Genomic DNA, 25620 nt, shown 5'->3' on the forward strand with positions numbered 1-25620 from the left:
GTTTTAGCTTTTTTCGTTTAACCCAATTTTTTATTATTTAAATAATTAGTTAGCTTGAAATAATAGTTTTTTTATTTTTTAAGGCTGCTTTTAGCTTTCCTTTCCCTCCTCACAGCTTTATTTTGTGTCTATTCTGTTTTTACTCCAAACCCGCATCTTATTTGTTTGTGTTTTATTATTTAAAGTCCACATCCAGCTGACCGTGGTCAAAGGGAAATTCTCACATTCTAAACATTCACGATTTCCATTTCTATTAATCAACCAGCCTGTTTGACTTTGTAATTTCAGTCATTCTCATCCTCAATTTTATATAATATAAACGCTAATACCTATATATAATCATTGACAATTAGTTGCATGCATGCAATTTGTAAAAGTGGGCATGCATTGCAAGTAGTGAATTTTTTAGCGGGGCAATGAAGAAAATAAAGGAGATCTTAATTAAAATATATACAAAGGTTTAAAAAAATATTTCAAAAAGTTAGAATTATTTTAGGTTTAGTTTTTAACTCATAATTAAGCTCTTAAAATTTGATCTATTAAAAACACAACGGAACAGGGTTGTAGTGAACACAGATATAAATAGTTAAAGTACATCTAAAAATAGTAATCCTAGGAAAGCGGAAACTGTTTAACTGTTAAGCTACAACGCAGTTCATTTTTTAGTTTATTTATTACATTCTTTAAGTTTTCCAGGTGGCAAGAAATCAAGGAATGGTAGAAAGAATATAAAAAAAACAAGCATTGAGGTCCGAAAAACCTGCAAGGAGAGGCGGAAGTGATTATTGAATTTATTAAAATGCATTCAACTAATGGGAAATTAGCAGCTTTTTTTACTTCACTAGTACTTCTAACAAGTCAAGTATTTTTTGAAGGGATAAGCACGTCAGTACAAGTAGATGAAAAAAGAAATGGTTTATTGGATGTTGAGTTGGTGATGTTGCCACTAAAAAACCAGACTAACGAATTTCAGATGTTACCGAGATTTAGTTGGGACGAACTATCAGATAAGGAGGACGAGAGCTTGAAGCAAATACAAGACAACGTGATATTAACAAAATCTGAGGAATATTGGTTAATAATATCCGAGTTGGAGTATGAAATGAATGGTTACGAAGACGAGCAAAAAATCTTAATTAAAATGTCTGAAGAATTTCAGAACATGTCAAAAGAATTTGAGATCTACAATAAGAACGCTGAAGTCCAGTCTTTACTTGGTGGAAATGGTATTGCTGAGTTTAACAAGTTGGAAGAAAACATGAGATACAGTGTTGAATTATTGATGAATGAGATAAGGGAAAATCAAAATTGTATAAATAAATTCAAAAAATCCTTGGATCCTTATTTAAAGAATCCAATATTGGATATGATTGCTAAGATAAAAAAAACAATAGGAGGCGACAGATCATCAGAATCCAAGAATAAAAAAATTAAAGGATACGCATATTCATTTCAATTGTTGAATATAATGAAAGAAAGGTATAACACAATAAGGAGTGTTAATAGAATAATGGAGAAGAATCACCTAATCATGGATGATACAATAAGCACATTTAATTATATAATGAATGAACTGCTAATACTTATAAACGACCAACTTAAACCAATATTAACGTCAAAGTTTGGCGAGAATAGAGTCAATACAGTCGTTAAGTCCGGAAACGAATTAATAAAGAAGGCTGAATTGATTAATTCAATGTTTTCAAATACCGTTTTTATTAAATACGGTAAAATTGATGAATTAACATCAGGAATATACAGTAATGTCACTGTCGAAGATGTTGGTAATGAGCTCAAAAAAAACAATATTAAACTAATTAAAGAGTTTGAATTAGTACCACCTGACTATGACTCCAGGATAGAAACATCTGAAAGATTGGTAATGTGGGAAACTGATATATCGCTATCAATTAGAAACATTTTAGAAGGAAGTGGAGTTTCTGAGTTATTTAAAGGCATAGACAATGATATAAAAAATATTGAAATAGTGGATTTAAATGAGAAGTTGCTGAATAAAATAAAAGAGATAGATAATAAATTATATAAATTAACATTAATAGAAAGCGAAATAAAAACAATGTGGTACGTGTTTAACTATTTGAAAAAGGACGAGTTACTATTGAATTATAATGATGATTTAAAGTATATAATTGAAAATGAGGAGCTAAACGTTGATAATCAGGAAAGAATAACGTACATTTACAATCAATTAACAAATGCAAAATCTGAGTATCAGATACTTTACTTTAACAATACTAATGAAGACAATATAGAAACCCATTTTAATAACGAAATGGCAAGTGATTATTATTCAAGTTTAAAGACGTTAATGTGTTTAGATCAGTTTTACAGAATAAAACAAGAGGTCTGTGATAGCAGCCAAGAATGTGAAAGCAAGAGCAATTATCTGCATTATTCTCAAGTAAATGAGGAATGTGTAAATTTTTTGGTTGACAAAATAAAATTATTCGAGACAAAAAGATCGTTAAATGGTAACGATAATAGTGAAGAGCATAAAAAAGGATCAAGGTATGTGATAGAATATTTTATTTCATTGATATTCCCAAACAAGGAAAAAAGAAATTACCTTGAGAATCATACGAATTCACCAATATGGTGTTTAATTCAGGAGTTGAATGAAGAAAAGAAAATGTCTTTGGATAGTAACGAAAATGAGTATGGTAAACTATTGATCAGAAAACGGGATAGGGTAAATAGGATTGTGCAAATGGCGAATGATTATAATGAAAGAAGTAAATTAATATTAAGTAAAGTAGACTCTGTTTTAAACAAAAATGAGACAACGGAAGAGTTTAACCAAGTAAAGGAATATATGGAAAAAATGGATAAAGTGCTAAGAAAGTACATCTTTGAAACAATAAGCAACAAAGAAGATATAATAAATGTTTTTGATAATATAGAAAGAGTACTGAAAATGATACTGGACGATCTGTCTGAGAAGAGTCTCAGCAATGAAAATATGATTGTGTCCCTTAAAAGCAAATATGATGAAATTTTGTTTTTGTTCAATGAATACACAGCCAAGTGTAATTTGAAATTTGGAAGGAAGGAAAGAATTGAAGGCATAAGATTTTTGGAGAAAACCAAGAGCCAGTTAAAGGAGTTTGGTGATCGAATTGAGGAAATAAAAAAACAGATAGAAGAAGTTTGCCTTGAAAGCAACAACAACTACAATGGTCTTCAACAAAACATTTCATTGCTTCTATCCTATACCCATTCATCAAGGGTTTTATTGGGATCAGAAATTCAAGTCAATAATCACGAGGAAGATGAGGATAATAAGATAATATCAATTAACTTGAGACACGAAGATTCGTATGTGGAGTCTTTTAGAGTTCGATATAGATATATATTGGGGATGATAGGTTATTACAACAAAGTTTATCTTGATTTGAAGAGAAAGAAACAGAGTTTATTGGAGAATGAGAATGCTTTGACAAACAAACTTGTGCAAGTTGAGAAACAGATGAGAAAAAGATTTATGGGAAAAGTGAGTAATGGTTCAGAAAAATCATTGGAACACGATACTAATAGAGTGAGAAGACAGAGAAAAATAGCTGAAAGACTGTTAAATGGATACTTAATGTTAAACCTTAAAATATATAATTCAAAATCTAGCGTAATCAAGAATGCATTGGTGGCACTTGATAATGTTATTTCAGATTATAAATTTCAAATAAATAGATTTAAAAGGGAGAACAATATAGGAAAACAAATTAAGTTTAAAACTAAGTTAATGAATCTATTAAACATTAAGAAATTTTACAAGGCTAGGAAATACTATAATGTGATGAAATCGTTTGACGAGTATATAATGCAAAAAAGAGAACAGTTTTTTGAATATTTGGAGTATAGTGACAAAACAATAAACAGATTAAATAATAAAACGTTAGAAATTATTGATTTTTACTTATGTAAAAGCGATAGAAAAGGAGACAAACATGAGACAATGGTGAGTGATGAACAGAACAATGCAGGAGTAAACTTCAACGATAAGGTGATTGGTTTAGGTAAATTGGTGAGTAAACTTGAGCCGATACAAATACTAATAGGTGATTTGTATAGTATATTTTACAGATTAGGAAAGGTGGAGAATCACAATAACATATATTATCTAGAATCAATATCAAAATTACTATTTGATGCAGTTAATGAATACGAAAAACTAAACAAGAATGTGAATAAAGTACAAAAAAAAACATTAAACCTGTATTTAAAGCAACAAGTTGTCATTGAAAATATAATAAATTTGATTAAATTAATACTTCCTGCAGCATATTTCATTAGAAATTATAATAAAATACCTAGTGAGTATTTGAATTACAAATCGAAATACGGAAGCAAAGATATAATGGATAATGGAAGCTTTAATAATAATCACATTAATATTAAGGGCTGGAACATAAATAAGGGTAAATCAAATATTCATTTGGAAAACCTTTTAGCTATTCAGAGAAGATATATAAACAGTGAGGAGGAATTTTACAAGATGAAAACATACATTGACGAACAAATTGAAAACCTCACACTACTTCCAGTGGATGTTAATATCAACAAGTATATTGGAAACACTGCAATCTTCCTTATATCCGACGAGTTACTTGAACAAATCACATTTGAATTAGAAAGAAATGATTTAGCATTCTCGAATGAAAAAATTGATAACATTAGTAACAAAAAGACTACGGTTATGGGATCTTATATTGAGGGGATAAGTAAAAAAAGAAAAGAACTTCACAATAAACTCATATCCAAATCTTTAATTGTCAAACAAGGAAAATGCTCGGATAATCATCGAAGTGGATTGGGAGAGAAATGAACCAAAACTATCACAGTCATTCGTTAAAAATTTAGATGATATTCTACACACAATTGTCTTTACCTGTGTGTAAATAAGTATTACTCTTTTATATTTTTAAATAAAATATCGCAACAAACCAATACATATTTATCTAAAATACTGATCTAGTTGATATACATATATAAGGCGGGCTTTTGCTTAATTAATTATTTATACTTTAATAGTGATATAGTAATTTATAAATAGCATGTGAGAAAGTTGTTTATATTGGGGGGGGGGAGAGAGAGAGGGGTTTTCATAGTATTAAAGGTTTTCTGTTCATAAAAAACTCCCCCTAAAAATGAAATAAAAGTTGACTTAGAGTACTTAATTTGTTTCAAAAAGCTTATAATTCATTTTTATATTATAATTTAGGCAGATAACGAGAATAATAAGTCCTCTTTCCAAGTAAATAACATTAAAAGGAAAGGGGTTTGAGAGACTTGATTGTAAAGAAATAAGAAATATTTTAAAGATGTTAAAAATAGATGGAATAAACGCAAATAACAAATCAATTTTTGATGAGTTATCTGGCGGAAAAAGAGAATTGAGTCACTTAAACATTGGAGATAGCGAATACTCAAAAAAGAACTCTTCTAGAATAATAGTTAACTCAGGATCGGTAATTGGACTTAAATACAAGGATGGCATTATGATGATGGCTAGTCCATTACTTTGTTACGGAAGTTTAAAAATGTTTTCAGATGTTTCAAGGTTTCATGTAATTGGGTCAGGTATTGTAGATCTTCACAAAGAGGACCTTAGAATCAGAAGCGAAGATGCTGAGATGAGTTCAGTGCAAGATTACAAAAAACCACTGGTAAATAAATTGTCACAGACAAATGAAGGAGAGAAAATACGCTTTTACGAAAACAAATTTACGCTAATGGTATCAACAGGCGAATTTAGTGATTTTCAGAGCATTGTAGAAAAGGTTGAAGAAAAATCTTTCGAAGACTTATTCGTTAATAATAATTGCAAATATGCTAGGGAATACAGTTGTTTTATTTCAAGTTTGCACTATCAAAGAAGAAGCAAAATGGATCCTCTATTAAATGATATTATTATTGGTGGCATAAGGAATGATGGAACTAAAGAACTCTATTCTGTCGACCACTTTGGTACCAGATTTCAAGACGAATTCGTTGCTTCAGGACTCTCTGAATATCTTGGTGTTACTTTACTTCGGGACAGATTCAAACCGGACATGACCTTTGACGAAGCCAAAAACATGCTTGAAGACTGTATGAGAAATTCGTTCTATGTCGAATGCAAAGGATCCAGAATGGTACAAATGGCTACAGTTAATCCTGATGGTACAAGGATATATCCCAAATATCCTCTTGATGTTACTTGGAAATACAACCTATACATAAAGTCAGACTTAGACAGAAAAGACTACATAGGATTCTAGTAATTGTTATATTAACGAAATGCATGTATCCTAATCTAATTTAACATTAGACATGTTACCCTAGATGCTTCAATCGTCTGTCCCTGCCGCTGCAGTTCTGGCACTCTTTCCTTTTGTCCAATAAATCCATCGATTATAGATAGATTCTCTATTGTTTCATAAAACGCACCAAACAACCGTTTCTGTTTTTTATGCTTGTGTCCTGTTGCATTCATGCACACTTCGAAGTGGGACTCGAATACCTAATCTTGATGGCAATATTGTTAGAATAACCTGTACTTACCACCATTCTTGTTTCTGTCCATTCACTGAGCAAATTGTTAACCGTGATTAATAGTAAAATTTCAAGGCTTGAGCACTCTTAAATATTTGACTCAACAAAATCCCAATTAATAATACTAAAGAATTTCTCCACATATAGACCTCTGTTATTTCTGTAATCTATATAATATGCGTGCTCCCAAACGTCACAAGCCATCAAAGGCTTCCCCAAACCCAACTTTTCGGGATAATCACCATCGTGAGTTTGTACTATCTTAAGCTTCTTATTGTTACTTGGATCTATCACTAGCCAAATCCAACCAGAGCCGAAGTGTCCCAAAGCATTCGACATAAATAACTCTTTAAATGAATCCAAACTTCCGAAAGAATCATTAATCATGTTCAACAATGTTGAATTCGGAGTGTTTCCTTCAGTCGGTGATCTTAAGCATTTCCAGTAAAATGTATGATTCCAAACTTGGCAGGCATTGTTGTATATTGGACCTGAACTCTTCATTATCACCTTCATTAAATCCGTCTCTTTTTCTTGCTCTGTACCTTTTAACAGCGAGTTAAGCTTCGTCACATATCCTGCATGATGCTTACCATGATGGTAGTCCAAAGTTTCTGCCGATATTACTGGCTCTAGTGCAGTTCTGTCATAAGGAAGACTTGGCAATGTAAAACTCATTTTTCTCTTGGTCTACTTTTACTTATTTACTCTCTTCTCTTATTGTTCAAACTTTTTTACTCCCGTATCTTTTCTCCTCTTTTTAGCTTAACAATTGTCTACTATTTTTACTATTATATATTTATAAATTTAATTTGTATATACTATATATGCACATTTATTTATTATATTTTTAATTTTTTTCATTTACGGTTAATAACATTTAATGCCTAGACCGCACTTTATTATGAAAGAGGGGTTTAAAAAATGCACTTGTATTACTCATTTTTTTAATCAAAATACTCTTTAGTGTTGCTACATATAAATCTTTTGCACTTCTTTACTACAATATCTGTATGTTATGTATGCTTTTATAAATAAATAATATATTTAAGCTTTATTTTTTTGCCCCTCATTTTTACCTGCTTGTGTATATTATTGCATATCCCGCTACATATTGTCTTGTAATATTCGTCTTTTATTTACTCAAATATGTACACCAAGTTTATTTTTTTCAATTTTTAGTGAATTCTTAGAATATTAACCATTTTTTTTATTAAGCACGTGGTAAAGAGGCCTGGGTAGTGGGTGCCCCCTTAGCTTAGTCGGTAGAGCATTCGCTTAGTAAGCGAAAGGTCCCGGGTTCGATTCCCGTAGGTGGCTTCGTTTTTTCGTTGACTGGAGTCTTATTTTAGTGTAGTTTGACATAGTGACAAAAAACGCCCTTTTCGTTGTTATTAGTGTAATATTTTATTCTTTAAATAAAGGAAAACTCAAAGTCATCCGAGTCCAACAAATATATTAACTATGAACTTCAATATATGAGTTGATGTTATTTGCGCATAGTTTGTCAAATATGTTTGATTCTTTGTTATGTTCAATGATATTTTTAATATTTTCCTTTTTTTCTCTTAATTTCAACAAATTAATCTTATATAATCCGTCATTCATATTTAAGCAAGTATTTCCTAATTTATCCAGCATTTCATTGTCACTGTAATAATGGTCATCATTAACTTCGTTTTTTTGGTCAATCATTTCCTCAATATCATTATCTTCCGAATTTTCATGGACGCTACATATATTTTTACTTTTTGGTGTACTGTTCATAACCAAATATAATTCACTTACATATTCACCAAAAAGTTGTGGTGCTTTTAAAAGTACATATTTACTTATCACATTGTCACTATTATTATTGTCAATATTAATATTTACAAAGGTATACTCAATCCATATTTTTTTTGAATATTCTTTAATTTTCTCTTCTAATTCAATTTTGTTTTTTCCTTTATAGTTAATTGCAACAATATTTATCATATAACGACACAATTTCTCATTTAATATTGTTTCTGGTATTGTAATATCATTGTTATATTTTACCAATAATATATACGTTGGTCTTATTGGTGGGATATTTTTGTTTCCTTCGGGATAACTCAATGAGTATTTATACCATAGTAACTGTTTAAAAAACGAATAAGTCAGGTTAAAATACATTATTATATGGATTTATTAAATTAATTTTAAACTTACTTGTTCTTCATATGGTTGGTAGTTAATTTTCCATGGTTTATTCGGTCCTGCAAAATGCACTATTTTATGTTTACTTATATCATTTACATTATCTCTTCCTGCCCAAAAATTGTAGTCCATAGGTAGTTCGTCATAATCACCATTACAATACAAATTTAGTGCAATTTGGTCATTTATGCCCCATTTTTGTACTAGATCTAGCGTTTCATCAACAAAATTATTCTTTCTAAGTTTTTCTAAATCAATTAATAATACCCCTGCATTAAATGATCTTTTTCCACTATAGTGTAAATAATTACTTAAACCATCTTTCTTCAACCACTCATTTATTAAATTACTATTAGTTGACGACCTTGCAACAATTCCACATTCACTTTTAATTTGAATATCGAATAATTCTCTAATTTATTTAAGTTAATAATAATAATGAAGTTAAGTCAATACATATTATATAGTATTTTACTACATATAATTACTTAAACTTACCTTAGTGGATAATTTACTATAACATCAGTATCAAGATAAAGTAATTTGTTAATACTTGAATCTAGTATTTTTGTCATAAGCAATCTGCACATTGTCGCTTGTGAAACATGTTTTAATGTTTGTTTGTATTTAATGTTAAATTTGAATGGATAGAATATTATTCTCAATTTTTTCAAAAAACCTAATTTTTCCATCATATCCAAAAATATTGAGTGATCCACTTTTGTTACATCTGGCATTGTTATTATATGTATGTTTGCAAATTCATTTTCTAATAAATGACTGTGTATTGAGTTCAATAGTGTTGGAAACAAGGGAAAAACTTCATTATCTGAGGAAAATGTTATGTCATATGTCACAATGTTTGATTCTATATCGCTCAATGACTTAAATATTAATTTATTTTTTCTATTAAATATATTTACGCTTGTTAATCCTGTTATAAACGGAATTACAAAGCATATTATTGCTGATGTGAGAACAAATGTCAATGATATTATTTGTTTTTTTGTCATTTCTGTATTTATTATCAAAAATATACTATATAAATCAGCATTATATTATCAAATATTTTGTCCTAAATGTTATTCAGGACTATTTTACCAACTGAACAGCCAATTAATCAAATGTTATATTGTTCAACAACTACAATACATATTATCGACATGTTAATTCGTTATTTTTAATTCAAACCCATTTTCTTTTTCAGCTTTGTTTAGAATATTATTTATTATTATTTGTGATAACAATACAAAAATAAAACAGAAGACAGAACTTTTAATAAAAATAAAATATATTCCTCTTTATCTGCATGCAGTAGCCTCATGCATTTTTGTTTGCAGTTACGTGTAAAGAAACACTAAATACCGGTATAAAAAATAAAATTTATTATATTAACAGCAACAATAATAAGTTAAAAGAATATAAAACACTAAATTTAGCTCAGCTTAGAACAGTGCCCATTATTATAAACATAAATAAAATCTCCACATAAATTTTTTTCTCTTTAATTATTTGCTTTTGTATTCGCGAATGTACAAATAACAAGAAAAAAAATTCGGATAGAAAAAGACAGAAAATATATTTATAATATTTTGAGTCTTATAATAAAATGGAAGAAGATAGCACTGTTAAGGAAGTCAAAGAAATAATCAACGCAGCTGCTTCGCAAATAATGAATAGTGTAAGTTAAATCAAAAACAAAATGACAAAGAATATAAATGTATATATACTCTTTTATTTCAGCAGTAGTTAAAATAAAAATAGTTTTATTTAAACGAATGATTATGGAAAAAGGTGTGTATATACAAAGATCACCTGCAAATTAATTTCAATGTTCACTACTTTTACCCGTTGATTTGTGATTTCAATTAAATAGGAAATTCGTAAAGTTTGTTTTGATCAGTGTTTCAAAAGTAAGAATTCTCGTTCACCATTAAATAAAAACGAGAAATTGTGCTTTGCGAGATGTATGGATAAAATGCTGTCTGCACGTGAGGTTGTAGAAGAAGCAACATCAAAAATATTAAAGGATTTAAATGAAGATAAGTCATAGTATATATATGTCTTGAAATCAAAAAAAAAGCAACAATGCAATCAATTTCCCCCATTTATTCAAGACAAACTTAGATTGATTTCATCCTTGGGAAGTGCTTTTTTACATTCAACCCACTTTCCCTTCAAATAATGATTAGTATAGTGTTTAGTAACTTTGTTTACTGCATAAATATCTTCAAAGGTAACAAATCCAAATCCCCTTGGACGTCCACTCTGTTTATCCGTAATTAATACAGCATCTTTAATATTACCAAATCTATTGAAGTAAGTTTTAAATTCTTCCAACGTCAGATCAGGAAGACCACCTACGAATATTTTACTAGTATTTTTATTCCTGTTATTGCAGTTAGGACTCTCGTGACCACTAATATTATTAATATTCAGATAGTTAATATTCTCATCACTAACTATTATATTACATTCTTGCAGAGAATAAAAAGAGTAATCGACCTTATTATTTTCGTTGGAAAATTCTTTTATTGATGTGTTCTTCTCTTTTGGAGACGCCTTTTTGCAATCTACTATCTTACCTAGTATTATGTGAGGAATAGTTTTTTGAACAGTTTTAACAGTCTCAGGGTCCTTAAAGGTCACAAATCCAAATCCCCTACTTCTTCCACTCACATTATCGTACATTATGATTGCATCCACAACTGTACCATATTTTGAGAAGTAATCTATTAATGTAGAGGACGTAACCTGTTGGTGCAGACCACCCACAAAAATTCTTCCAGATTCCATCGTTTTCAAATATTTGTTTTAATTTCAAAAAATTATGAATAATAAACTGAAAAAAATAATATTGATAAATAAATTGAACGATAAAAAAGCGATATTAAAAATAACTAGTGGGAAAATTATTTCACAAACTAATTTTTATTTTTCTTCACAATTTTCTTTGAGCCTTATTCATGGCATATAACCTTGGTAATAGAGCAAAAAAATATGGGTATATTGTATATATGAGTGTGTATTATTTTTATTTTGTTTTAAGTATTAAGGGTTGTTAATTTTACTTTACCTTTATTCCGCCCTTTCTTAGACTTTCACCACTTTTTTCCTATTATTTCCTTTATTTCCCTAATGCTATCCAAAGGTAGAATGAAACAAATAAAATAATGCTAGCAGAATTTAATTACAAAAAAACTATTATTTGTTTAAATTACTGGCCATGCATGAAAACCGCCCAATTTGAGGACCTTTTCTGTTCTCTTGGGCAAAAAGACCATAAAATTTAATGCTCTAATTTTTGTGGAAATATTAATAATATGAATAAATATTTATTTAAAGTTTATCCTATATCTGCCTCCTCTGCCAGCAAAAATATTATTTGTTTACTATTCGATGTTTAGAGTTTTCTTTGTATTAGTATAATTTGACGTGATCTTTTTATTGGTAAACTATTTCTGAAAGGAAAAAAAGTATGAAAACTGGCGGTAATTATTACAAATAATTGATTTAATAAATAAAAGTCTCCAAGTTATAAAAAATAGATGGTAATTAGAGGTCTTTGAGTGCATATTGTGAAAAAATACAAATATAAACAACTTTCTTTTCTCAACCAGTTAATTTTGTTTCTTAATGAAAATTTGTAGTTTTGCAATCAACATATGTATATTATTCATTAAGTATATTTTTAGTGATGAATGACGGCAAGGAATATGACAAGGAGAAGATACTGCTTTCAAGTGGGGTAAGTGTGGATATTAAGGTGGAAAAGAAGGTTGAAGTAAATAAAGAGGAGGAGGAAGAAAGAATAAACAGATATAGTAGTATGAGAAATACAACAAGTAGTGTAGCAGCTGCAGGGAGCAATTTTTTTCATTCATATAGAAAGATAAGACAGCTTGAGGAAGAGAGATTGGGAAGAATGGAGGAAGAATATCAAAAGGAAAAAGAAAAGAATGAATTTAATAGGCAAAGGGAGAGTAGAATACGAAGTTGCCAAGAATCAACAAGGAGAAAATCTGAGAGAAGAAAAAAAAAGAAACTTAAGCGCATTCAAGTTAAAAAGAAGTTGTCTCAGTGACTTTGTATTTGTGTTTTGGATTATATAATTTATTAGTTTTAAGTATCTAAGTTAGGGGCAGAAAACGTAAATTCGAAATATATTTTCCACAAATTTCACTGTTTTCCTATACTAGAATTAATGCATGATATTACCTGTTGAAGTGGGATAAAAAGTATGAAAATCATCTATCTTAAGAGTTTTTGATGAGTGTACTTCGAATAAATAATTCAAAGTGGTTATTTTTCCTCTCAAATATCAAAATACCATTTCGTGTCCGTCTTACTTTTCCCCGAGATTTTTTTTAAATATGAGCGTATATATACACCACCAGAATTTTAAGCGAACATTAAATAAAGACTTGGTGTTTTAGGAATTAAAAGTTATTTCAATAGTATTTTAGCACTTTATACTGCTATATTTACGTTTTTTGTGTTGAATTCGACATAGTACACATCTAGAGACCCCATATCAAGTAAATTAGAGGAAAAATATAAGTACTAGAGTACAAAATTTATGTTATGTACAAAAGTATATGAATTTATAGGACACGGATTATTCAAATATATAATTTAATAAAGGTGACTGAGAAACTACCAGTATAGCACCGAGAACAAAAAATTAAATACAAGTAACTAAAACATCAAAATAAGAGAAAAGAATAAATTTGAGTAAAGGCTCCTGCCTTAGTATAATTCCCTAAGTAACACTAATACTCGTGTATAAAAAATATTGTTGAATTGTATAAAGCGAGGCCAAATACATGTAAAATAATTCCATGCAAAAAACTGCATGCACTGTGTAACTCGACAAGAAAAAAAATTTATAATTTCAAAAAAATATATTATGTGATTAGGTACAAACATTTCGCTCTGGTATTTGTTATTTAAGCAGTCAGTATATGAAGTATCAGATGCTATTTTTTAATCTACTAAAATTTACACAGAAAAAAAGTCTAATAATCATTTTATTTTTTGTAATATTTACCAAGTTGCGCGGTAAATTACCCACCAATATGTTATTACATTGAAGCAATAATTTATATCGTGTTTTACTTTTAACTTGTGAGTTTGAAAATTTACCATTTCTTTAGAATGAATGGGATGAAGCGGACCTTATCTCAGTTGTTATAAGGAGAAGATTTGATGTTACTTATTTTTACTGTTTAGCAATTTTGTCCGTGTTTTTGAGATGTCTTCAGAGTGATCGTTTATTCGGCCGTGGTAGTATAGTACCCTAAGAAAAGGTGTGAATTATTCATTTTAATTTATTAATATTTGGCGCTTAGTAGTTATTTCTCTTTTAAAAATACTTCAATAGTCAGCTGTGATTGTGTAGTGCATATGAATTTGATTTTTGGCAAATGAACAACTTAAACAACGCTTTAAATATTGTTTTCTAAAGAGACAAGAGATGGTTTACAAATGTCAATTATATTAGGTTGTAGAATATTTTGTCCGGCAATAAATTCATGTCATACCTATGATTGGGTATTGCTTTAAAAAATTGTACTTAGTTGCCTGATAAGTATCTGACAACTAAACCAATAAAATTTCTAGTTTACAATATTTAGCGACTGAAAGTTTGATACATTTAATAGAATATTTAGTTTTTGTTGAATCAAATCACACATTAGGTAGTTGTAGTAAAAACATGTAAGGCTAAACATGACAATATTGAATGCCATTTTAATACTTGTTTGTTTCAGAGTCACAAATAGTGTTGTACACATGTTGACGGTATCACATCTTATCTTTGAAAAATTTTCACTTTTCTCAGATAAATACTCTAAAAACAAAGACGTTTTTTTCAACACTAATTTGTTGTTTTGTATCTAAATGTTTAGAAATGCAATTTTTAATTAGCTGGTGGAGGTTAGCACGAATTTTTTCCTTACATGAGGAGTATGAACAAATAGTTATTCCTATTTGAGAGAAGTTCATTAGTTAATTTATTCATTTATCTAAACAAATTTCTCATACTGATACTTTTTTTTGTATTTATGTTTAGCAAAGGGTTATATTTTGTCATGGGCAATTATCGAGGTGTTTGTATTAATATGGTATAACATTTACAGGATTTGATTTCTCAAAATAAACCATAAGATTAACTGTTAGTAACCGAAATATTCGAGTATAAATGAAATGTATTTTTAAATTAAGATTATTTTATCTGTAACAATTACTAATTATTATGTAGTGAGACATCCATATTTTCTATGTAAGCTTCTATTTATTTAACTCATTTACATTTACCCAGTGTTTATTAAACATAATTTGTGATTTTTAGTGTAAAACAAAGGAGAGATATCGTGAATAACACGGGAACAAATAGATTTACTAGTCTCTCACACATTGTATTTTAAAAATCATTATTGTCGATATAGTTATATATTAATATACGAATTTTTCAGTGACAATAACTTAAACATGTATTTAATCTTGACAAGTGTTATTTTTAACTTAAATTCGGAGCAGATTTTAAGTCCCAGTCACAATTACAGTTACGTTTGCGAATTTTATAATTCAGCTAAAGAATTAGTTTTCGTTTGACGTGTTATTGCTGAAGAATAAGTTTAAGTTCTAGTATTTGATATATACAAAAGAAAATTTATAGGCTTGGGTCAATTATTTATCTGAAGAGTGTGGTGATTGGATATAAGGAGAGCTGTGGAGGTTTTGATTTACAACCGAATAAATGAATAGAATGTATAAACATTGATACAATCACTTATTATTGTATTGCTCATAGGACGCTTCGGATGTTAAATTATAAAACAAATAATCGAAAAAGGCTTTTGCGTTGTCACTGTGAAACCCACGACTAATAATTCTCCAATAAATAACACCAGGATTATATGGCTAGATGGTGAGAACAGAACAAACACACGAAGCAATAATAATTTTTAAGAAAGCGAACGACATGTAATACGCGACTCGTTGCTTTGCTTTCTCTGAAAATATCTCATCCCAAGTTAAATAAATAAATTTATTCTCTACATACAGTTATTTAATATGATAATAACAACTATAGAGAAAAAGAATTTTTTAAAATGTTGGTCGTAAAAACACTTTCATTTTTTTCCAATAAGTAATGTATATTAATCATCGGACTGGACCATGTTTTTAAAAGAATACACATGTAATAGTATACGCCGCCTTTTTTTAAATGCACAACCTCGTATTTTGCAGCAATAAACCTAAGTTACCTATTTGGGCGGCACCACACAGGAGTACATCCTAGTTAAAAAATAATTGATAAGGGCGGGTTATTTATTGGATACAACAGAAAAGGGCCAGGTGACCACAGACAAGCGCTCATTCGTGCCTTTTGTGTATTTTATGAGTTAGTAGTAACATGTTTTTACTATTTTTAGTTTTAACGAGATAATGAAAAGTAGGGTTTTGATAAAGCTGATTTTCACAGCATTCGTAGTGACAACTATTCTTTGTAGTTATATGTATGAGTTTCAGTTTAATGCAAATTCGCTGTTGTTAGAGCATTCGCTTATTAAATCGAGTCCACCTAGTCTCAGATCTAGTAATACAAGTAGGAGTGGTTTTTTTTTCAATTCTGAGATTGTTACAGCTTCTTCAAATTCAAGTTCAAATTTCACTTTTGTAAAATTAGAGATTGTTGAGTATAAAGATATTAATGAGTCGAAAACTTGTGAGATATTTAAACTTGATTCATTAAATAACACAGCGGATTTCGTTTTGCAGAACGATACCTTATCTGGAAGTGATTTAGATCTAGTTAAACCAATTGTACTTACTATAACTTTCGATCAATATAAAAACTCCAGTTCTTTAGTAAACTCCAACTTGGATAGTTTTCTGGAAGATTTGAAATTCGGTTCAGATTTACAATTTGATTTCGATTTTGAAAAGCGGTTTATTGACGAATCGTTGTTAGATTCAGATTTTGGGCCCGAGTTACATCGTGGATTTAATTTCGGACTAGGAAGGAATTTTAGACCTCTTTTCCCATCTAACAGGGATTTTGGACTTCATTCAGGATTATATAACTTTAATTCAAGTTTATTAGGTCAAAAATTATATGGTGGTTTTAAAAATCCACTATTTTTCAGTGACATAGGTCCAGGTGTTGATTCAAACATTAAATACACAGTTAGTGGTAATGAAACCAGAATTTCACTTTTTGTTGGGCCACATGATGAAGGATCAACATTTAATTTTTTTGTTGGAAATTCTAACTATACTTCAAATAATGGAGAGGAAAAAAGTGCAAATAGTGGCAAGCTAGTATTGATTTCTGTTTTAGGCAGTAAAAATGAGACCAATATCACCTGTTCTAATTCCATCTATAATGGAAATTAGATTGCGGTGATTAATCCATTTAAAAGGTTTTTAGAGTGAGGACTTTTATGTGCAGGAAATAGTGCTTGAGAGTTTTGATATAAATATAAGCTTGGAAGTATTAAATACAAATGCTTGCATGTATGTGAGTACATAAATATGGAAATTATTAAAGTTATTAAGTGGTTTTTACCGCGAATTTCCGTATTATGTGTCTGTGGTTTTATTGAATATGCGTCGTTTAGAATACATAAACGATTTACACGGCCATTACAGCTGTTTAATTAATTTAAGCGTTGCGGGAAGTACTAGTGGTTACTTGAACGACAAACCTATTTTTGCATTTGATACAATTGTTTTCGCTATATTAAAGCGTTTTCCACTACTTATAGTGGAAAACGCTTTGGGTGAGTTTGAAAACATTTTCTTTATTAACCCAAATATGAATCTCAGTTTTTAGTTGGTTTGGATTATCATGTTGGGTTATTTTTAATATTTATCAGAGTTTAATTTTTTTTCCGATGTCAAATATAAACATTTATTTACTAGAACGTCATTTTTCTATTGATAATTTTATCATTATTAACATTGGGTAATTACATTTATTTTCTTCCTCCTTAAGCATCTATGTACGTCGTTTTTAATTTAATTCTGACAATAACTCGACGTTCACTTTCTTATCCAAACATTATTCTTCTCCTTAATAACAAATAAAATAACAGAAAAGGCATTCTGAGTCATTGAAAACTTTTTTTTTATTCACAATAAATTGATTTTCTTCATAATTAAACTGGCATTAAGCTAAATGTAATTGTTGCATTTGAGAATCGAGATGATTTAACATACCTTTTTTCTCGATTTAAGGAGTGTGAACATAAAATATTTAATTTAAAAGCTAAATACAAATTAGTGTGATTTATTCTAAAAAGAATTTTAATTTCATAAACTATTATCCTGGCACTATGACTAGGCCTCTGCAATAAAAATGAAACTCCTTTTGTGAGATAGCGTTAAGAGGAAAATGAGTTTTTTTTGGATTTATGTAGTACATTAAAAGAGAAGATTCAACATTACCATCACTCATTAATATATTTCACCTCAAAATCAAAAAGCAGCAGGAATATTGTTTATGAATGAGATATAATGTGTTACTATTACTTTGAATTCTAAGCAGAGCTTTTGTAGTAATAATTATTTTTCTAATGCGAACTACACAATGAATTTTTTAATCCTTCTGTTTTAATTAAGGAGTGTTCATCAATTAAACTGAGTTATTTTGACATAGATTTGCAGTAAAAATATTCTAAATTTCCAATAGTAAATAATTAATAAACCTAGCAAATACCAAATAAATCAATAACAATGGATTTTCAACTAAAAAATCTAAAGGTCTATTCAACTTTTTAAAGAAATAATAATAGATATTTAACTAATTATATGCATATTCGCATTACTCTTTTTTTCACTTTATAGGGGAAATTAGATGTGGTTAAATACATCATTGTTTTAAATTTACTCAAAAACGAAATGCATTAAACCTAAAATGGTGCGAAGCAGTTTGTCTAAATAATATATAGAAATAAATAATTGTAAAAATACAGTTAATTTCACTAATCGTAATGCATATTTTCTATTTAACACCAAAACAAAAGAGAAATTATTGCAATCTCATTTTTCCCGGTATTTATCTCCTACCGAGAATGCATAAAGTCAGAATTGGAAATTAATTGTTTTTTACCTTTTTGCCGCTATAAAAGTCATCTAAAAAAGGCCGGGATTTTTGAATTTTAACATTTATTTTAGAGTCGATCTGCTGACATCTTACACAAACTTATGCATCTAGTAAGAATACATTTAATAAATGAGGTCTGTTACAAGAATAACTTTAGTTATATTTGCAATAGTTGCCGCCCATGTTAATCAAAGTGGTAAAAATAATATATACTCACTAGTGGAGGTATCTAACCTTCAATGTGGATTAATTAGAGGATGTTTATCTCGTTGTTGGGGATATTGTTGGGGTTATCTTTGTGGATGTGCCGATGAAGGACATGAACCTGAACATGGACCTGGACCTGAACATTTGGGCGATGGTGGTTTTTCGAATTCTGGATATTCCGATACTGATGATAGCAGTTTAAATTTAACACCAACACCACCACCAACACCACCACCTTCATATGATGAGGTTGTTTTGGGAATCGGCTCAGGTCCGGGTTATGGAGAACGTGTGTTACCTGAACCTGAACCCGAACCCGAACCTGAACCCGAACCCGAACCCGAACCCGAACCCGAACCTGAACCTGAATCGCCACCACCACCATATCAAGAGGAAGATCCATGTAGTAAAGGATTAAATCGTTGTTATCTAAGAAGAAGCATATAACAGTATTAAAAACAAGTCACGTATAATATGGAAAATATGTGATTAGTTACTTGTCAGAGATCTATATTTATATAATTTAATATATACTAATTTGATGTGTTGATACCCTATTGAAACAAACTACCTTTAAATTGTTGATAGTTTGATTAAATATGTATTGTAATTTATTACTCTGAATGAATTATGAAAACGAGGAGTGAATTGAATAATTCATCTATGTAAAGTTACCTACAAATAATGTTTAAATATTACTACTAATTAAAGTGAACTTAACAATATTCCTAATATGGTGTAAAATTCTATTAATCACTTCTAAGGAGTCGCATGATGTGGTTATAATGTGATATTTTTTGTTGACTTTGGAAACATATAATTATCAATTAGCAATTTATCACTTATTGTATATATTTGTCGTTAATTCTTATTGTGTTGAATGCAACTAGCCTACATATTACCAACACTACTCTATATAAGCGACAAATTCACCCGTAATCGGATGAATTCCAACTCTAAATTGCTGTCATCATCTATCTGTCAACACAATCACATCACACTAGCGATTAAAATTTAGTAGGAATTTAAAAAAAACTATAAAATAGCAGATGCACTGCACCATAGCATATGTAACCTCGTAAACAAATCACAAAATCAATTATTACTACACACAATCCACCAGTACCTTCTCTCCTCTATTTGGAAATTCCACTTATAAAGCAATTGCACGAGTAATGTGACATTCACGCAATTATTTTGTCTCCGTTGAAATGGGAAATAATTAAATCCCAGCCTAAATTACAAATACATTCACGGCCACTTCGTTTTGTTACGTGACCTTGACAAGTAAATTTACTGATGTAAATTCATACAAACACTAAATTTGAATAAAGTCTTACATACATATCGAAAAAGAACAATATTCCGGTAGGAAAGAAATAGTACTATAATCTCATATTTTCTTCACTCATTTTACCATCTACATATATACATATACATCCTCTATTACATCATTGAGTAGTTTAAGGCCTATTTCGAGTTTGATTTTTTTCCACCACGCAAAAAAATACTTTACGTTCCCGCCTATAATTACGTTTCACCTCTCTATTATCCTGTCTCATTGCTACAGAGAGAGAGGACATTGTAGGATTATTTCAGACCAAAAATAAGTAACGTTACTTTTAAAGGAATAGAACAATGATTTCAAACAAGATAATTTCATTAGCTCTTATAGGAGCATTTTTATCTGTATATTTAAATGGGTACGGATATCAAAGTTCGTATTTTAGTGGTATTATTTCAGTATCTAACATTAAATTGGGATCTTGTTTAGGTGGTGGGTCTGGTGGGTGTTGTAAGGGTTTTTGTAAGAGGTTAAGAAAATGTTTTGGTTGTTGTTGTCGTTGTAGTTCGGGCGGTTATGACGTTAGTGGTCTTGGTGGGGATGTGGAACCTGGTGATCCTCAACTTGTTGGCGTTTCAAATCGTGCCTTTGATGGTAACGAATCTGGACAACAACCTAACAATGATAATTTCCCACCACCACCTAGCGATGATGATTTACCACCACCACCACCACCACCACCACCACCACCTAGCGATGATGATTTCCCACCACCACCACCACCTAGCGATGATGATTTCCCACCACCACCACCATCACCATCATCATCATCATTGTATGAATCCACCGTATGAAGGTCCTCCTGGCTATAATTAAGGCCAGTTGGTACGCTTCATTTGCAGAGTTAACGGGTGCTAAAAATAACAAATTAAACTAGATACATCACTTTGTTTATATCAACAAAGATATATCAAGGAGAAGATAGCTTTCGTTTAGTCATTGAAAAGAGAGTGCATTTTTAGTACTGATAAAAGTAGAATTGTCCTGTGCTTTTTTAGTGTATATGAGTATATCAATTATTTTGTGATAAGGTAATTTATTAGTAATATTTTCACCCCACCTTTTTTCGACATTGAGAACTTTTGTTTGGCATGTGGTGTTATTCAGGAGCGAATATTTGCAATTAGAGTCGAATTGGATAAAATGTTTAATTTTAGCTCGTTCTACTTTCGTGTACACACTATTTAAAGTAATGTAATATGAAGTGCTACATTTAGTCTGTCAGCTATTGAATTATTGTTTTGACGTCAGCTAAACAAATTAGAGCTTATTGCCTTGGTTTTATAGTTTGAGGTTGTTTATTTGTCAATACCGTATTATAGATAGGTGTGTCCATAATAGATAATAATTGACTCCTTTCCTATTTGTTTATATTTCAAGTGTTGAATGTTATATATTGTATTACGTACCTGTATGTTTTCAATTTCATGTCGCAATATTATACCACTATTATTATGAACAAAAAGGGAAAAAAAGATTTTATATAATGTATTTTTCATCTATATACCTCGATTTGTTTTCATATCAATTACATTACAAACTTAAATCAGTCTCGAGTTTTGTTAATTAGAACTTAACAATTGATACAACAAGATAACTAGGAAAATTTTATAGTTAACATAAAAGGTAAAAATAAAATAAACTAATAAGAAGAATACTAATTTGTTTATATTATAATAACTTTATTTATATATATTAAAAACTAATGTTTGATGACAGTTAAGATACGCATTATTTAATCACCTCGCTTTATTTAGAAAAGGAGAAATAAAATTAATATTTCATAAAAATATCCACGTATTCTAAATAATTAACGGTAACAAACTTTAATTAATATCAAATATAACCAACTACTTTATGTTCATTTAGGAGGGTACTCTATCCCCTGCTCCTTAAGAGCTTGAAGAAGAACATTCATCTGAGGAGGCTCCCCATGATACTTTGTTCTCCATTCAATAGCCAAATATCTAGATTTTTCAAAACCATAAGTCTTAGCACTAAAGTTTTTCGCAAGTTGGATGCCATCCTGCTCATAATGTGCTACCCAACGTTGTATTGAAGGGTTATATTGTACCCCGTCTATTTTTGGTCCAATAAAAAGCCGTCTTTTTGTTCTTTCCGGTGTTGTCTTGTCCTCCACCTCTATAAACATTGAATCATCATGTGTATTAATAGAAGAGAAATTGTTGATAAAATTCTCACTTAATATTGAAGATCCAATACTCCCTTGTGACAAACACATATCCTTCTTGTTCGATTCTTGATCAATTTCAGCATTATTGTTGTCTGAAATATAATCTTGTTTATCACTTGCATCAATTATGGAGTTGTTGTTTTCAGTATTTATATTCTCAAATTCAGTATCCATCTTTTCTCTTTTAGTTTCTCTTTCAAAAGTATCATTCAATGCTGCAGAAAATTCTAATGCTTTATCTGAATCTATTTTAGATTTAAGTTCTAATGGTGACAAAGTTTCCTCCTTGTCTAAGGATGTTTCAGAACTAACGAGTTGTTTGTTTGGTGTCCCTTCTCCCGCTGCTCTTAGCAAATCTTTCATATAACTATTCTCTTTTCCTCCATTATTTTTTAAAATATCTTTGTACTTATTCACAAGAGAAATATAAAGTTGATCATTATCATCTACTGGTGTTGTTACCAAAAAATCACCTTTAGAAGGAACGCACAGGTAAAACTTGTCAGATCCACCCTTAATTTGCCCTTTTTGGAAAATCAAGTCGTCAAAGGAAACATCCTGAAGAGTTCCATCTTCCAATGCCGGAAATCCCTGAATAACCGTCTGTAGAAATTCACTCAATTTATCCACTCCTTTTGTACTTGAATATAAACCCTCCCTATATTCTATTGCCAACTGTCTAGATCCCTCGAATCCGTATGCCCCAATACTAAAGTATTTATAACGTTTTCTTCCATCTTGTCCTATATAACCAGTCACCCATCTGTTTTGTATCTTATCATATCTTATCCCCTCTATAACTGGTCCAAAATAGTATTTCTTTCCATGATAAACCAAAAATTCATCCATCGACGATCGTCTACCGGATTCGTTTCTTCCGCCAGAAGTCTGTTGATTTTGTTGTTCCGGATTAACTCCAACATCTAATCCTTTAGAGCTACCTAAAACTCCATTGGCTATTTTTATTCTAAACGAAGAAGATGAAGACGACGCATAACCAGTAGAATCACGCCTTTTTGGTGTGTTTACTGAACTTTTTCCAACATTTGACTTTGACAAAGCTCTTTTAATTGGTGTTTGTGTAACAGTCTCCTCCAGTAAACCACCTCCCTTTTCTATCGCCAACTGCTTTGCCTTCTCAGAACCATACTCCTCCACCGAAAATGCTGTCTCCTCTTCTTCCAGATTTAGAGCTCCTGAAATATTCTTACACACCCAAGAATCCCTATCAATGTCGAAATATACCTCATAATCAGGATTTTTAACTGTAACAGTTTCTGGACCCGCAGAGTTTCTTGTATTATATGAGGAAGGAGACTTTAAAGATCTTGATGATGACGTCTCAACGGCCTTTCTGTTTCTCTTGCTACATCTTTGAGCAGGATTATTAACGGTCTGAGATGATGATTTATTAGATAAATTCATTATTTGTTCTCTTCTATATTGAATTGCCATCTCTCTTGCTGTATCATAACCATACTGTTTTACATTAAAAATCCTGCTTCTTCTTATACCATTCTCTGTCCAAACCGCTACCCAACGATCCCTATTTTTCTCATATGTTACGCCAACCTCATTACCGTTCTTGGAAGGAGAAGAACCAAAACCCTTGACACCTACTGTTCCTGTTTTACTCATATCTCCACTGATTCCCAATGCCTTATCTAAACTCCCAGAAGATCCACCAATATTAACAGCTGAATCAATATCGCTACGATCTCCTATTCTGAAATCAAAAGTAACATATGATTGATAAACCAACGGCAAAACTATCTCACCAGTAATCTCCTCTAATTTCCATTCATGTACTAATCGGCCTATCCTACCCTCCTCTATCTCTGTAGACAATTGAAGAGGACCCTCAAAATCATACCCAGACCTGGAAAGTATATTATCTATCCACTCCCTATATGAATCTAAATATGAAATTGCCTTTATACATGTCTGAGTATCACATCTTTCTATATCCAATGGGTAGGAAAGAGAGTCACCTATCATAAAATCCTGGTTCAAAGTTACCGTTCCATTCCGTTTCTCCCCACCTATCCCCAGTCCTAAACTCTCCAATATTTGAATATATGGATGATATTCCGATTTACTAAATGCACTGTATATTTGTGTAATATGAAACATAAAATTATCCCCGTATTCAGCCCATAATGGAAACAAATAAGACAAATAACGCAGGAAAAAATCTATGCATATTAATTCATTGTCTATATCCACTCTTATGTCTTCGTTTACATTCAATTCTTCCTTATTTTTACTATTATTCTCACAAAACGAATCTTGCTCCTTTGCCGAACTAACCGTACTCAAATCTCCTTCCAACCCGTCTATAATCATCCCTGTCTCAGATCCCATATTACTTTCCTCCTTTATCATTTCAACAGAGATACTCAAATAAAATATCTATAAACCACTTATTTATTATTCAGCTATTCCTATATTAAATAAACACCTTTCTCCACAATTTAACTTATTACTTATATCCCACAATAAAAATAAGACAGGTAATTTCTTCTTTGTGAATTTACTATTCACTTACAAATAATACCCACCTTTCTCTTGTCAGGACTAGTTTCACAACTCCTCTAAATCTATGTCACCTTACACTTTCTAATGTACTTACACTTGTTCACTTATAATTATTTTTTTATCACATTTATTCTCTATTTTTATATTAATTATTTACGAATTTATTTATAAGAGACGTTTGGTAGTACTGCCTACATTATAAAAAGAATTTACCTCCATACTAGCTTATAGATGATGACGCCTAAACGCATTTCCTATTTTTAAAATTTATTTTTTTCCCTCACCCTCATCTCGGTACCTATATTTTTTCTTATATATATTATACACTATAAAAAGCGAAAGGCGCCAACTCGAATATTTAAAAATTCATTTTAATTAACGAAAATGGTAATATCGTGAAAAATAAAGCCAACTCGCGAAGGAAAGCGTCAAAATTTAAACAAATCCTGCCTCATTAAAAAATCCCCGACGATATTCATCTTAAAATCTTAA

At 30.3% G+C, this 25620-nt stretch overlaps 10 protein-coding genes across 10 annotated transcripts; 6 read left to right on the forward strand and 4 right to left on the reverse strand.

Moving 5' to 3' along the window:
* Positions 1-799: 799 nt before the first annotated feature.
* FG379_000881 (uncharacterized protein) lies at positions 800-4840 on the forward strand (the record flags this gene model as incomplete). The annotated part of the gene is made up of 1 exon (XM_067326291.1): positions 800-4840. The coding sequence occupies one exon, from the start codon at positions 800-802 to the stop codon at positions 4838-4840; it is 4041 nt and encodes a 1346-aa protein (XP_067182617.1).
* A 496-nt stretch (positions 4841-5336) lies between these two features.
* Positions 5337-6275, forward strand: FG379_000882 (uncharacterized protein; the record flags this gene model as incomplete). Its single annotated transcript, XM_067326292.1, has 1 exon — positions 5337-6275. One exon carries the CDS (start codon positions 5337-5339, stop codon positions 6273-6275), a length of 939 nt encoding a protein of 312 aa, XP_067182618.1.
* Positions 6276-6636: 361 nt separating this feature from the next.
* FG379_000883 (superoxide dismutase) lies at positions 6637-7227 on the reverse strand (the record flags this gene model as incomplete). The annotated part of the gene is made up of 1 exon (XM_067326293.1): positions 6637-7227. One exon carries the CDS (start codon positions 7225-7227, stop codon positions 6637-6639), a length of 591 nt encoding a protein of 196 aa, XP_067182619.1.
* Positions 7228-8007: 780 nt separating this feature from the next.
* FG379_000860 (glycosyl transferase family 8) lies at positions 8008-9743 on the reverse strand (the record flags this gene model as incomplete). Its single annotated transcript, XM_067326270.1, has 3 exons — positions 8008-8670; positions 8743-9142; positions 9229-9743. The coding sequence occupies 3 exons, from the start codon at positions 9741-9743 to the stop codon at positions 8008-8010; spliced, it is 1578 nt and encodes a 525-aa protein (XP_067182596.1).
* A 1099-nt stretch (positions 9744-10842) lies between these two features.
* On the reverse strand, positions 10843-11526 carry FG379_000861 (RNA recognition motif (RRM)-containing; the record flags this gene model as incomplete). Its single annotated transcript, XM_067326271.1, has 1 exon — positions 10843-11526. One exon carries the CDS (start codon positions 11524-11526, stop codon positions 10843-10845), a length of 684 nt encoding a protein of 227 aa, XP_067182597.1.
* A 901-nt stretch (positions 11527-12427) lies between these two features.
* Positions 12428-12814, forward strand: FG379_000862 (uncharacterized protein; the record flags this gene model as incomplete). Its single annotated transcript, XM_067326272.1, has 1 exon — positions 12428-12814. One exon carries the CDS (start codon positions 12428-12430, stop codon positions 12812-12814), a length of 387 nt encoding a protein of 128 aa, XP_067182598.1.
* Positions 12815-16182: 3368 nt separating this feature from the next.
* Positions 16183-17133, forward strand: FG379_000863 (uncharacterized protein; the record flags this gene model as incomplete). The annotated part of the gene is made up of 1 exon (XM_067326273.1): positions 16183-17133. One exon carries the CDS (start codon positions 16183-16185, stop codon positions 17131-17133), a length of 951 nt encoding a protein of 316 aa, XP_067182599.1.
* A 1840-nt stretch (positions 17134-18973) lies between these two features.
* Positions 18974-19498, forward strand: FG379_000864 (uncharacterized protein; the record flags this gene model as incomplete). The annotated part of the gene is made up of 1 exon (XM_067326274.1): positions 18974-19498. The coding sequence occupies one exon, from the start codon at positions 18974-18976 to the stop codon at positions 19496-19498; it is 525 nt and encodes a 174-aa protein (XP_067182600.1).
* A 1191-nt stretch (positions 19499-20689) lies between these two features.
* FG379_000865 (uncharacterized protein) lies at positions 20690-21190 on the forward strand (the record flags this gene model as incomplete). The annotated part of the gene is made up of 1 exon (XM_067326275.1): positions 20690-21190. One exon carries the CDS (start codon positions 20690-20692, stop codon positions 21188-21190), a length of 501 nt encoding a protein of 166 aa, XP_067182601.1.
* Positions 21191-22257: 1067 nt separating this feature from the next.
* Positions 22258-24975, reverse strand: FG379_000866 (uncharacterized protein; the record flags this gene model as incomplete). The annotated part of the gene is made up of 1 exon (XM_067326276.1): positions 22258-24975. One exon carries the CDS (start codon positions 24973-24975, stop codon positions 22258-22260), a length of 2718 nt encoding a protein of 905 aa, XP_067182602.1.
* Positions 24976-25620: the final 645 nt, after the last annotated feature.

This window comes from Cryptosporidium bovis (genome assembly GCF_009768925.1).
Source record: "Cryptosporidium bovis isolate 45015 chromosome Unknown contig_17, whole genome shotgun sequence".
In the NCBI taxonomy this organism is placed as follows: Eukaryota; Apicomplexa; class Conoidasida; order Eucoccidiorida; family Cryptosporidiidae; genus Cryptosporidium; species Cryptosporidium bovis.